This window comes from Acipenser ruthenus, chromosome 9 (genome assembly GCF_902713425.1).
Source record: "Acipenser ruthenus chromosome 9, fAciRut3.2 maternal haplotype, whole genome shotgun sequence".
In the NCBI taxonomy this organism is placed as follows: domain Eukaryota; kingdom Metazoa; phylum Chordata; class Actinopteri; order Acipenseriformes; family Acipenseridae; genus Acipenser; species Acipenser ruthenus.
In genome coordinates, this window is record NC_081197.1 from 44,616,754 (window position 1) to 44,630,182 (window position 13,429).

Sequence of the window (13,429 nt, forward strand, 5' to 3'; positions counted from 1 at the left end):
AAGTGTTTCAGGTATCCTAAGATAAGGTTTTTAATTGTGTGTTTTTTTCCATGAATGAAAGCTTAATTAAAAAACAACACTATTGAAGAAAAGGACTGTAAGGTATTAAAATTAGGAAATAAAATACAACAACAAAGACAGTTCTGTTGGTGGTGTTTTTAACTTCATTAAGTTGTTTACTTGAAGAACCAATTTTGTTTTTATATTTCAGAGTGCAGTATACAGTGGTGCCCAAAAGTATTGACACCCTCGTCATGTTGATATTATCATCACTATGGGGTCTCTGGTGATCAATGTACTATATATGATAGTCTTCTCAATTGCGCTAGAACTATTGTGTAAAACATCTGAATTCGAAATGTTAAAAATACCCTTTAGTCTGTAGCCTTATTTGATTTTTTTTTTTCAATTAAGGTTACATTCATATACATATAGAGTATGCAGATTTCATATACAGTAGATATTCATCAACCTTTCTTAAGTGTGAGTGTTATCAACGTGAATTGGAGCATTTTGAATTGAGAAAGATAGGAGTGTCAATATTTGTCAAGTTTGAACTCTAAACATCTAACAAAAACATGCCTAACTAACTAAAGCAATGCATCTTTCTACCTTGATGTGGCCATACATGGGACTATAAATGTCAGAATATTGGGAAATCTTAAGATTACTGGTAAATGTCGACAATTACCAAGCAAAACAGTAAATGGCCAAAATAAACATGATAAAGCTTTACTTCGGACATCAGGTAAATCTCAATAACCAAGTGCTTTTGGCTAATTGACCGAATGTCTCGCTTTTGCGAATTGTAAGAGTCTACCATGCTGCGATAAGTAAGTAAACAGTCAACCTCGGTTAACTCGACTGGTGGATAACTCAACATCTTCGCTTAATTCGACAGACAGTCTTGGTCCCGAATTTTCTCCATATAAAATATATGCATCCTGCCTCTTTTAATTCGACACCACGCTTTACTCGTAACTCGACACTTATTACCGGTACCGAAGGGATAAAAACTATTAAAAAGACTAGTGGATAACTCGACACTGTTGTTTCACGTGACTGACGTTATTGTTTGCATGCGAAACAGTCGACAATGTTTGATTTCTCTGTGAAACTGTAAGTTGTTTGTTATTGTTCAGAGTTAATTCTGTTTAATGTACATTTGTTGACTTTTGCTATTTAAGCTGTCAAATTAGACAGTACAAGCCAATACCTAAAAGTATAGTCAACAGTTTGTCCAGTTTGCTGTTGGATTGTTTTGTTTTTTCAATCGAACTATACGAGTTGTACCGAGTTTATACAGTACTGTATACTGTAAAATTGATTCATTCGCTGCAATTTTTTCATAAGGACATTTAACTAAAAAAATAAACTTGTAAATACTGTAATACTGTAAACGTGTGAGTTGAGTTGCTTATATGCATGTTAACAGAATGTTATTCTTCATCAAACTACTGTGTATTTGGAGTACAATATCGTTCAGCACCATTGTGAAGTGTTTTATATGCAAATTTACCAGAATGTTGGTTGTTCTACAGAAGTGGATCGCACTATTGTTCAGTACCATGCTGAACTAGTTTAAATTGCTCAACTGTGCATTACTGTAAGCTGATTAATGATTATTTTGTTAATGGAATATGTGTATGCAGAAATAAATATATTCTTTGACAGTAATGATTATTTTGTTAATTGACAATTTAATAAATACATTCTTTGATGATATACCGGTAAAGATTATAAGATTAACCGATAAATGTTTGAAAAGCAGTCTGTTTCCTGATGATACCCTGAAATGTGTACACCAGCTCCATCACACTCTTTTTTTATTTTTTATTATATTTAATCAAAGGTTAATAGAACATGGCTGGGCAGAAAATTCCCATCAGGATAAACAGAGAGAGAAAGGGCAGCTGTATTTAGGGCCACCAATGTGTATATCATTAAACAAAAAATAAAAACCTAAACAAAAAGCACATGAAGGAGGTGTTAAAAGTGCCCAAGACACTGGAAGATTGGCGGATCAGGTGTTTTTCAATGTAATCCTGCAAGTGCGACTGCAGTGACCTGTGACTTTGGATCAAAAAGTGCTTTGTTGTTTTGGGGGGGGCTTGGCCTACAGAGCCCTACTGCTCCTTGAACAGCTTTTCCCTTTTAAAGAGTTGAATAGCATCCTTGCTTTTGCTTCTAGGTTTTCTCTTTGCATTATGGCTTTCGTGGTAAATCAAATCATCCCTTATTTGACAAATGATACAGGTGCTTAACACCGGGGAGCTTGATAATCTGTATGAAACGATGTGCCCTGAAGACTGAAATGCAAATAAACTGGGGTTCTCCTGGGTAAATGTTTCCAAATTCAAACAAACTATACAGTCCTGAACTGTTTAGATAAGTGATACACATCTATGTGCTCATATGCTTTTGTTTACTGATAAATGACCTCACGATTACAGAAAAGAGGTTTAAAAAAAAAAGATAACTGTTTACTTAGTAAATCTTTAATAAGGCCGATTAAAAAAAAAAACTAAACAAACAAAAAAGTATTGTTAGGAGTTAATTTTATGTTGTGGTTCCTTTTACAATTCTGTCTAGGTTTGTGCATTGCTAAAGTTCACTAAATGCAAGTATTGTATTTGTATATGTATATTGGTGTGTGGGAGTAGGTACACAGTGAAGGAAGTGTATTCTACATTGGGCACCAAAGAAGGTGATCCCCAGAATGGCAATGTGTTATTATTGTTTCTGAAGGCAGAGATAGTAATGCACATACAGCTGTGTAGAAACTGTAGTATTGCATCTGAAATCAAACACTATGCAGTGTTTCGCAAAGATTCCTAACAACACATGGGAGTCAAATCCAGCCAGCTGCTGTGACCGTCAGGAGCACCAGCCATGAAAATCCCAAACAATTCCATGTCCGAGACAGAAAGTTTTGCAGGGTTGTCCGTGGAGTCAGACAGGTTTACATGGTGAAGTGTCTTGTGTAGTCATATTCTATAGTTGGAATGACAGCTTGCACAAATTTCAAGAAAATGAGAAGGTACCTGGTAATCTTGAGTTAAGAAAAAAAGAAGCATTATTCCCAAAGGTTTCCATTGAAGACATCTGGCATTTAAAAATAAATAAATAAATAAATAAATAAATAAATAAATGGTAACTTCAGATTTAGAGATAGAGGAGTAACGTTCATGGAATACAGTATAACATGTGAATAGGTTGTTTATAGCCAACCTCATGAGCAAATTAACCACAGAATATCAATGTATTCTGTTTATAACGTACAATGTATGGACAGGAAAGTGTTTTTAAAGCTAAATTAATTCTGATAACTACTTTCCTAAGATCAAGCTCCTTGGCAACACAGCGTAATTTGGAACAGTTCTATTCATCGCGTCATTCTTCCGTTGGGTTTGAATGAATGCAAGACAGATTCCAAAATAAGATTCAGGAAAAAAAAAATTTAAATAAAATGAAAATTACTCAGCCATGAAAATAAAGTTAAAAATAACACATTACATTTCATTGATATATAAAAGCACTGCCACACCAGAATGGAAGCGACAAGAATTATAGATTCTGTCTGTGCTTTGTTCTTCTTTGGTAGAAAACAGCCAAAGAATCTAGTAGTAAGAAAGTTAAATTAACCCTAAAGTGTGTTTTCATCCTGTGTTCTGGTTCATTTAAATCTAAAACAAGGATACATATGAACCCCAAGCTCTCCTCCTCCTTCTGCTACTGTCTCAATGATTTTTTTCATTACTTCTGCATGTCTGAAAAAAAATAAATAAATAGATTACTTAAATGGCAAGTAGCTTCAAATGACATTTTATTTATTTATTCACCCTTCATATCCCCTTAACTGTGTGGTGTTTACAATAATCTTTAGTATAAAAATGAAAGTCTCATTCTGAGAATGGCACTGGCATTATCCGTGCCTGTAGAACACTAGTTGCTGATTCCAAAGTTCTGATGCCAAATTTAACAACAAAACTATTAAACTCTGTAGTTTAAAAAAAAATGGTGTATTTGAAACAGTTTAATGGCAGACAAAATTGTTCTTCAAGCAGATTTACTGTGAGTTTTTTTTTAATTATTATTATGAATACGGTACTGTAAAAAAAGACAGTGTTTTTTCCTGCAGGAAGTACCTGCAGGGGTGTACTGAACACATGGCTGGTGGGGGGAGATGAGGGTGGTTCTCAATTGTCACTGTTTTCTTGACATGGTCCTGGCTAATGTCTTCATACATCTGATCCACTGTCAGCGGCTGTCGATCCTGAAAGAAATAAAATACCCAACACTTCGTTAGAGACAATGAAGAGCGCCATCTACAAGTGCATGTGTGTTACTGCATACAGAGCAGGTATGTGGAATCTGAGGAAATTGCTACATTCCTCTGGGCTGCTTTAATTGAACAAGGCATTCTGAGGGACCTTTCACGGATGATTGTTTCCAAACAAAAACAGCTAGGAAAGAGGGGGATTTGTTTTTCCAAGGGGAAGAAAATGTAGCTATTCCCTGGTGAAAGAAACATTTGTCTACTTTTACCTTAAGATTCGCCTTTGAGTGTTCAAAGTTATGAATGACTAGTTATCTTTTGTCATATACAGTCGGCGCCACTTAATCAGGATATCTGCTTAAATTGGACAGGACTTTGGAAAACGGTTCTTCCCAGTGCTCTTTATGTAGTTTAATTGTGATGTCACTTAGTTTAATTGGGAAACAGTATTTTCAAATGATGAATGGAGATTGCTTTTCAGAGCAAGACAGGTTTGCGTAGCGCAGCGAATAAGTGATTACGCTGTGACTTGCGTAAACTAGGTTGAACTCTTGAAGGAGGTGGTCTCCTTTGGTTTCTCAGGCTGCTCTGGCAAAGAAAGCTGTGTCTCTCCTTGTGATAAGATGTGATTTCATTCTTTTTCATTTAATTTAGAAATAAAAAAACAGTGATTCATTTTGTTTAGGAATAAAAAAAAATATTCATAATATGATGTGATTACATTAGTTTTTCTTTTCATTTAGAAATAAAAAAAACAGTAAACAATACTTCTCTCTTGTGCATGTCACAAATTATGAACACAAGTGTGAGTAAGGGCCTTTCAAATGCCTCTCGTTTAATTGAGACAGCACTTATTGAGGATACTTTTACATCTCCCGAGGCGTCTCGATAAAGCGGCCCTGACTACATAAACTCAGGTCTGTTACTGGGATCCCTTCACTTTTTTCACCGTAAATCTAAATCTGCATTCCAGTATTGTAAGAGCACTTTGGTTCACCTTTATATACGATGTAAACATACAGATGTTTTGCGCTATGACGTGTTATAGAGATAGTTAATATTATACTTTTTTACAACTTAATACAATGATTGAAGATCAATAATTCCTGTGCATCCATGATAACTAAGAAAACAGTCTCTCAATCTCTCTCTCAGTGTGACACGATGGCTTGTGCTGACGTTAGATCAGGAAGAAGTAACTCAGGACTGTGGTAATGAATGCGGTTGAAGCAGTTTTATTAATAAATAAAAAGATTGAACAAAACACTTTGCAAAATAAAATGGCACTTTGTCCAAAACAAACAGACATACCCAAAACAATGACACAAACAAGTACCGTGCTGAGCTGTTTCAGCATGAGTAGCAATTGTTATTACATTTATTGTTTTTACCTCCTGACTCTCTCTCCACTCTGAACAAGACTCGATTGCTAATCAATCATTCAATTGAATCTCGGCACAGTCTGCACGTGAACTACTTTGACTCCCCGTGCCCACATACAAATACCCACTTTAATCTGCATGTGAAGTGACTGTGCAAGCCCTGTGCCTAAATACAAATATACATTTTAATTCACTTGTGCTACATAACCCACACTTCGTGCACCACTACACACATACATATAAAACATCCCACATACAACATAAAATACAAAATATGCACAGGGGCACGGCACCCCACCACATACAGTTATTTAGGAACACTATTATTCAGCATCTAATACCATTACTTTAAACACACTAGAATAGTTACCTCGTCATATCCAAAGAGCCAGAGTCGTGGAGTCTGGTAATACTTGTCATAGTTGATATAAAGGTCATAGGTTCGAGTCTGCAGAATGGCATCTTCCCCTCCAGCGTCGGCTCTGGGTTTGCTAGCTTCTACCACTTTACTGGTGTCCAGCGTTGCCTATTGAGAAAACCACGAACAATCAGTCCTCAACAACAGTAATGTGTTGGTATTTTAAGAACAGAAACGCTAAAGATACTTGTCTCAACAACAGTTTTAAAGCCCCTTACTGTTTTCATGTTCTTTATGTTTTACAGACTTTGTTTTTACTTTCATTTATGTGGTCCGTTTATCCTGCAGGTAAAGGGACACCACCTAACCCTTAGAATTGTTTTGTATGCTGTCTAAAAGAACCCACGTGAGCACTATTCACGCAGAAAGTGAGTGAGAGTAATCAAGCTTTTATTGTGCTACTGACTCAAACAGTATTTCCACCTGATCAACACAGGCAACATCATTCCGCTTACCTCGTCTGTTTCCAACAGCCCACTTTCTTCATATTCTGCAAAAGAATAATATAATCTTATTATCATGAAGTTATTTATTAAATATCAATTCCATCACTCAATACAATCTAAACTTATAATTTACATTTTAAGGCAAACGATAGCCTTTAATAATGACCAGCTTACCAGTCTCGGTGATTGGTCAACATGGGCACTTACCATGCACATTGGTCCTTAGCCACCAGGGGGCAGAAGTTACAACAGTTGCATTGACTGGATGTATGTTCTGTGCATGATTATTTGGTACCATGGCCATAAACAATTGGTTATGAAAGGCAAGAAAGACTTGCTACTCATGAACATGTGGCCATCAAAGCCTAGGGTATACATTTAACAAGTATGGATACCTAGTGGGCAAAAGCAACAAAGGGGGACCAAGAAACTGTTAAATAAGCTCCTGATATTGAGTCACAAACAAACAAGGAACTGCTTGAAGCAATATGTGGAACTGAAAAAAAGGAACAGACTCAAGCATATGATTTAATACATAAGAGAAATAACTGAACACGAACTAAGTATCCCTGGGGCATAACAATGTGGCAGTGAAACTTTTAATTTTCACTGGACCACTTTGGCACTGGAAATTGTTGGAAAGAATCGTAGAAAACAGTTGTGAAGACCTGTAAAGACACTTGTTAAAGTGTATGGTCTGCACTTTACACTGTGAGAGGTTAACACGCTGTGGCACTTAGCTACTGTAAGAAAATTCATGGGAGTAAGCTAACAATCACTGTACAACAAAACATAATAAATAATCCCATGTATACACAAACAAAGATACAAGCACTCAGTGCCTGTCTCGCACTCACACACACCTTCCATGTCAGCAGCTTCTCCCTCTTCATCATCCTCATCCTCCTCTGCACATGCTACCGAGCGAGTGTTGAGATTCATATTGTCCTTTTAAAATAAACAACTTCACTAAATGAGACGGTCGACAAACAGGCAGGCTTTCAAATTGAAAACAGGTTTAATCTTTGCTTTAATGAACCACAGATCCACACATTCAAGTTGTTACAGGAAAAGCATTTCACTTCACTTTCTCTCGATATTTAAGCATTTACAAATCTAGCTAGCCACTTACCTTACTGTCCAATGTGAGCTCTTGAACTGCTTCCATCACCCCTGTTACCCCTGGGGAGGGGGTTTAAAGAAAAAATAAGATCTATAACTTTATTTAGTAGAAAAACACCTCATCACGAAAAAATAACAGCTGTAATCAGGTTAACCAGGTTTTTACAAATCATTTTGATATTTACTTCTTAAACATAACTTTTAAACAATAGTTTAGAAAGCAGTATACTCAGTCCTAAATCAATAATAATAATAATAATAATAATAATAATAATAATAATAATAATAATAATAATAATAATAATATGAAAAGCTAAGCATCTCACCTGAATTGTGATATGTGTCCACCCAACCTCCGTCTCCATCATCTTCTTCTATGATGGCCTCTTGCTCATCCGAATACTCCATCTGTTTACACCGTTTGTAGCATGGCACTGCGAGAGAGAGAGAGAGAGAGAGAGAGAGAGAGAGAGAGAGAGAGAGAGAGAGAGAGAGAGCGCAATGAGTTTTAATAGCAGCACTGTCAGAGGCACCACATGTTATTGTGTGGCTTCATCTGTGACCTGGATTGTTATAATAAACCATTTTAATTTGACTTACTATCGTATCTGAACCCATTGCATTGGTGTGTAATATACAGTGACTGCTATAGTATTGTCAGTTTCACACAAAAGATGTTTTAAACTTTAATTTTCATCTTATTAGTGACTGAACAACAAAGAGCTTTTAATTTAAGACTAAAGGAAGGGATCATGGAAGGGTGCTTCACAACACTGCTGGTGAACTCTCATGTATACTGCAAAATAAAACAAGTATACCGAGTATAAACGAGAGCTTTCAAACAGTGTATTCGTCACTCACTAATTCCATGAAAATTAAAGTTTAAACATACTTTTAATATCCCCTTCGATTACAATTTTTTTATTAAAGGGTACATCAGCACTACATGAAAGATAAAACATAAACTATCCCACCTTGATGTTCCGAATGTATTTGGTTATTGTATAATAATCTGTATGCGCCCAAACATCTGCATAATGCCACACTTATCTGCTATGTCCAAAATCACTGTTCTCAAGCATCTCTTCTCTGCCAAAAAACATGACTTCCGCATGTACCCTCACATGTACTCTGAACGTTCTGAATGTTGTATTTTGATGTATTATTATGATTAATGTTGCATTCAATAAAAAAAATTTAAAAAGTCTGTGCTGTGTAACAGAATACCAAGACGAAGTTGTTCTCATTTCCAACTAATGAAGGGACCCACCCACAATTATAGCAGCACTGTGTTATTTCAACATACTTCCCCAAAGTCTTAGATATAGCTCCAGCTGATTCAGAATGTTTGTAGAATGGACACGTATCAAATAAACTAGCAAATGAGATTCGGAAACGATGTATTTCCTTTCGAAAATGAGGTCTTTGAGGATGATCCAACCTAAAAAATAAATATTGCATTTTTTCATCCTTCGTATTTGGTTTTCATTTGCATTTCCTGACACAACATGCACAATCACCTACACACCGTTGAGTGGGAAAGTCAAATTCGGCCACAAATTCCATCTCCCTATCAATTTCTGAACAATCTGATATGGCAGTGGAACGGTATGTTTTTCTTTCCGTTTGTAGATTTTTGCTTGCCATCACAGTTGCCAAGTCCGCTTATAATAAATCATTAAAACGTCGCTTTCATTTTTTGAGAGTTGCGGGTTGCGTGATTGACTGGTGTCAAAGTATATGCACGTCATCAGAATTTTAGAATCATCCTATCACCGCCAGTTCAACTAAGAAAAACTAAAACTACTACTAAAAAAAAAAAAAAAACCTAGAACTACTAATTAAAGAAATGTTATAAAGACCCCCACTCCCCTCCCTCTGAAATGGGTTGGGCTTGTTTTGAAAGGCAGTGCCGCTTTTTTTTTTTTCTCATGAGACTTGGCAACACTGCTTGGCATTGTAACTGTGTCTGTTTGGGTGCTTTTGTTATCAGACACCTTGGGGTACAAAGAAATAACAAAAACAGCCAAACAGACACAGTTACGATGGCAAGCAAAAATCTACAAACAGAAAGAAAAACATACCGCTCCACTGCCACAAGCTGCGGGGATATATAGGCTGAACTGGAACCACAAACGTGATTATAATGGAACCGTACGCTGTGGAGTAAATTATGCAGCATGTGCGCTTTCGTTGTTAAACATCAAAGTTGTGTCAATAACAGTTAATTTTCCTCAGCAACATTAATCATAATAAATAAATCAAAATACAACATGCGAAGGAAACATGTGCAGTGTGAAAGATGTCTACTACACAAAACGAAAGCACGTACAAGTTCCTTCCTTATGGAGAATCAGGCGGACCATGTTTCTCACACTGACTAGTGTGTTTCCACATGGAGGTACGCTTCAGAGTACATGTGAGGGTACATGCGGAAGGCATGTTTTTTGGCTCAGAAGAGAGGCTCGAGAACAGTGATTTTGGACATAGCAGTGTGGCATTATGCAGATGTTCATCTTTCATGTAGTGCTGCTGTACCCTTTAAACGTTTTAGAAATTTGAAAACAGTTTGTGTGAACTCTACATAGTTCGAGAAGTTGCCCTGCCAAAGCAGTCAGAGTTAGCATGAGCCCTGGAGGAGCAGCAGCAGCAGCACAAGTGAAACTGCTGATCAAAAGACCTGTGTTGCTTTCCCCATGCGAGTGTTGATGGAAAGAAGCAATGCCATGGCGAAGTCACTCTCATTTGTATTAGTTCATTACTTACTGAAATATGCATACTGAATTAGGAATGCATGGGAAAAATGAAAAAGAAGAAGCTTGTTGCAGAAAGCTATATTACTTCCTGAAAGAACACAAGTTACAGAGCAATCCTATTACTGCAGATGATATTATTCTTACCATGGCGGGTCAACAAGAATTGCTTGTCCTTTGGTAAATACGGCTTTACCTTTGCCTCTTCCCCAGAGGCCCTAAAATAAAAATACATCACAAATTAATTAACTACTGAACGATTTCTGGGAATAATACCCAATCTAAACCTTCATGTGTACACAGAACAAAGATGTAATAGTGATGAGACTTTTTAGTCTTTTCCTCTCCTATCCTGATGGCTATCATTCTGTTTCTTTAAAAAATATATATTTTGCTCAGTTTGTTCAGTTCCAGTTATTTGACAGGGTGTCTAGTCACAGACTGCAACAGTCTCTCATGAATGAACTTACGGCCATTCAGATTTCAAAACTATTTGATTCCCCTTTCTTTGTTTCGCTTCCCTTTTCTTTGAGTTTAGAGACTCACCATTGCCAAGTTGGACAGTGATGGACCAGATGATCTCCGGCAGCCACAAACTGAAAGGAAGGAAATTATAAAATACGCTTAACTCTCATGAGACAAGGCGTTTAGTATACCTACCATGTACAAGTCTACAGGATCAGGTGTTTCAGATAAAATTCATAGCTTATTTTACCCTTAACAGCATTTTCAGCAATAATACAGCAGAATTCAATAGATAACCAGCTTTTAATAGTCACTGAATATCATTCGATCCTGCCTAGTACAATAGCTTTTAGAAATTGTAAGGATTCCTTAAATGTTGTCAATTATGACTGTTTAAGATATTTCCAGAAGCAGGTGAAGATTAAAAAGAAGTAAACACGTTATCATTGTAGCTGGCATGGACTTACCTCTTCTGGGGTGATCACTCCAGTTTCTTTGAATTTTGATTCCTAAGGGGGAAAAAATGATAAAATTGTCAGAATATTTTGCGATTTAAAAAAAAAAGTGAAGTTATCAGGCTGACACAAACATAACAAACTACAATTTTAAATCAGGTCAGATCATGAGTGAAACGACTCTGCAAGTCCCTGTTTTTTGATGCAGAGAAAATATTGTTTTAAGCCTTTAATCCTTGCTCAGACTAGGTTCTGTAAGTACAACGCTGTCTGCTCTGAAACCTGATCCTTGGCAAATATGCCTATTGTTTGCATTAAGTGACTAAACACAAGACATTCAGGTGTCATTTTCTTTCACTGTAAAAACAATCATTTTAACAGCTTGCAGTAGGCTATGATAGGGTAATGCAGGTTGGAACCTGATTGCAAATGTAACTAATTCTGCAACAACACAAGTGCTTGGAAGACACCTGCCAGCGCTGGTGTGGCCCCAATGTTTTGAAAGTTTCCACAATACCTCCCATTTCAAATGGAGCATGTTTGAATTTGTTCAAAGCACTTAACAAACATTTACCATGTGTAAGTAGGGATGTTCCAGGTACAAACATATACCCAGTACACTCCACTTATACAGTGGTTGTGCACTATCAGTTTCAAAACATACCCATTCCCTAACACATTGGATTCTCTGAATTGAAATGGAAAAAAAGCATAATACATTTATATTTGGTGTATTGGTATTAGATTAAAACTTAAAAAAAACACTATTAACACCAAAGTTTAAACCTTTATTAACGGTCACCTCAACCTCCTTTTATCTACCATGAATTAAACTTCCCCTTGGGTGACAAGTTAATCCAGGCTTCTCTGAAAACTTAATTTAGCAGCAGTATTTTAATAATATAGGTTTGTTTGTTGAACAAAAAGTAACGCCGATGTAGCACATTATTTTCTCTTCGAGTTAATCTCAAACTGGTAATGGAAACAACTTCATAGATAAACATGTGCCCCATATTATTGGTGTAATAAATCCTGTCAGTCTATGCTACAGTAAATTAGCCATCGTCTTTATGAGGTTATCTGTCTAGTATTCTTATGCCAGTGTTAGCGAGTTATTTCTATTGAAAAAAAAGGTGTTTTTTTAATGATTAGGAAATACTATAACAAGTAGTTTGTGTATTTATTTATTTATTTACTTTATAATGTATTGTTGTGCTGACACCTTTAAATGTTACGTTGTTACATTAATAGCATGCTTTTGTCATTAGAGAAACACAGTACCGTATCAGAACTCAAAATGCTGATGTACAGGACTTACAACAAATAAAGCCCTACTCAAGTTGAATGTATTTCACTACTGAGAATTCTACCGTCACGCTGTAGCAAAACATTTAACACAACAATACAAAAACAAAACAAAACACACTACGTTTTATGAATCACAAACGTGTTTCAGATTGTGTAAAGCGGACACAGTGTCAGTAGCAGCCCGTTTGCACCACATCCTTCTTTGCCTGCACTCCGACTACTGCCATTTACCTTCAGTACTGGCGTCAGGAACTCAGCCACGCCTAGCGCTGTCCCTTTGACCGAATTGATGACGTTTTGCATGTTGACTTCTTCTCGGTGCCTTTCCCAGCGAACACTCGCGCACACACACGTTTCTTCGAGACGAGCTCAAATTTCTGTATAATGTATTACTTTCCTACAAACTAAAGCTGTTTACTGCTTACAGCACCACTGGATCACATGACCCCGTCACCTGATATGCACTTCCTCAATTTAGAGCAGGCGCACCAGAAGCTGCAAAAGCAACTCGGGATGCACAGTAGATCGGGTTGGAATATTTTGCAGGGTTAGAAATTACTGGAATGTTGCAAAACCTAATGTGCGTATTACTACAAAGAGTCAGAATTGGGAATCTAGGCTATTGCAATAAGAATTGTAGTTGCTAGAATGTCTTCCTTGTGTACGTTCATATCTGTCCACTCAACATGTCGTTCCATTCTTGACATGCGTTCAGCTGTCTTCAGATTCCGTCTGTATCAATCCAAAATCCCGTGCACTGTGCCGTCCAAAACCGACAGTTTCCTATACGATATATTTTAA

At 36.7% G+C, this 13,429-nt stretch overlaps 1 protein-coding gene across 1 annotated transcript; it reads right to left on the minus strand.

Annotated features, from left to right (window-relative positions):
- Positions 1–1,819: 1,819 nt before the first annotated feature.
- LOC117405598 (ubiquitin-like-conjugating enzyme ATG3) lies at positions 1,820–13,100 on the minus strand. The gene is made up of 12 exons (XM_034008773.3): positions 12,860–13,100; positions 11,333–11,374; positions 10,947–10,996; positions 10,548–10,618; positions 7,974–8,081; positions 7,658–7,707; positions 7,389–7,473; positions 6,535–6,569; positions 6,032–6,187; positions 4,149–4,276; positions 3,702–3,770; positions 1,820–3,044 (listed from the first exon to the last, which is right to left on the minus strand). The coding sequence occupies exons 1-12, from the start codon at positions 12,929–12,931 to the stop codon at positions 2,963–2,965; spliced, it is 948 nt and encodes a 315-aa protein (XP_033864664.1). The 5' UTR covers positions 12,932–13,100; the 3' UTR covers positions 1,820–2,962.
- Positions 13,101–13,429: the final 329 nt, after the last annotated feature.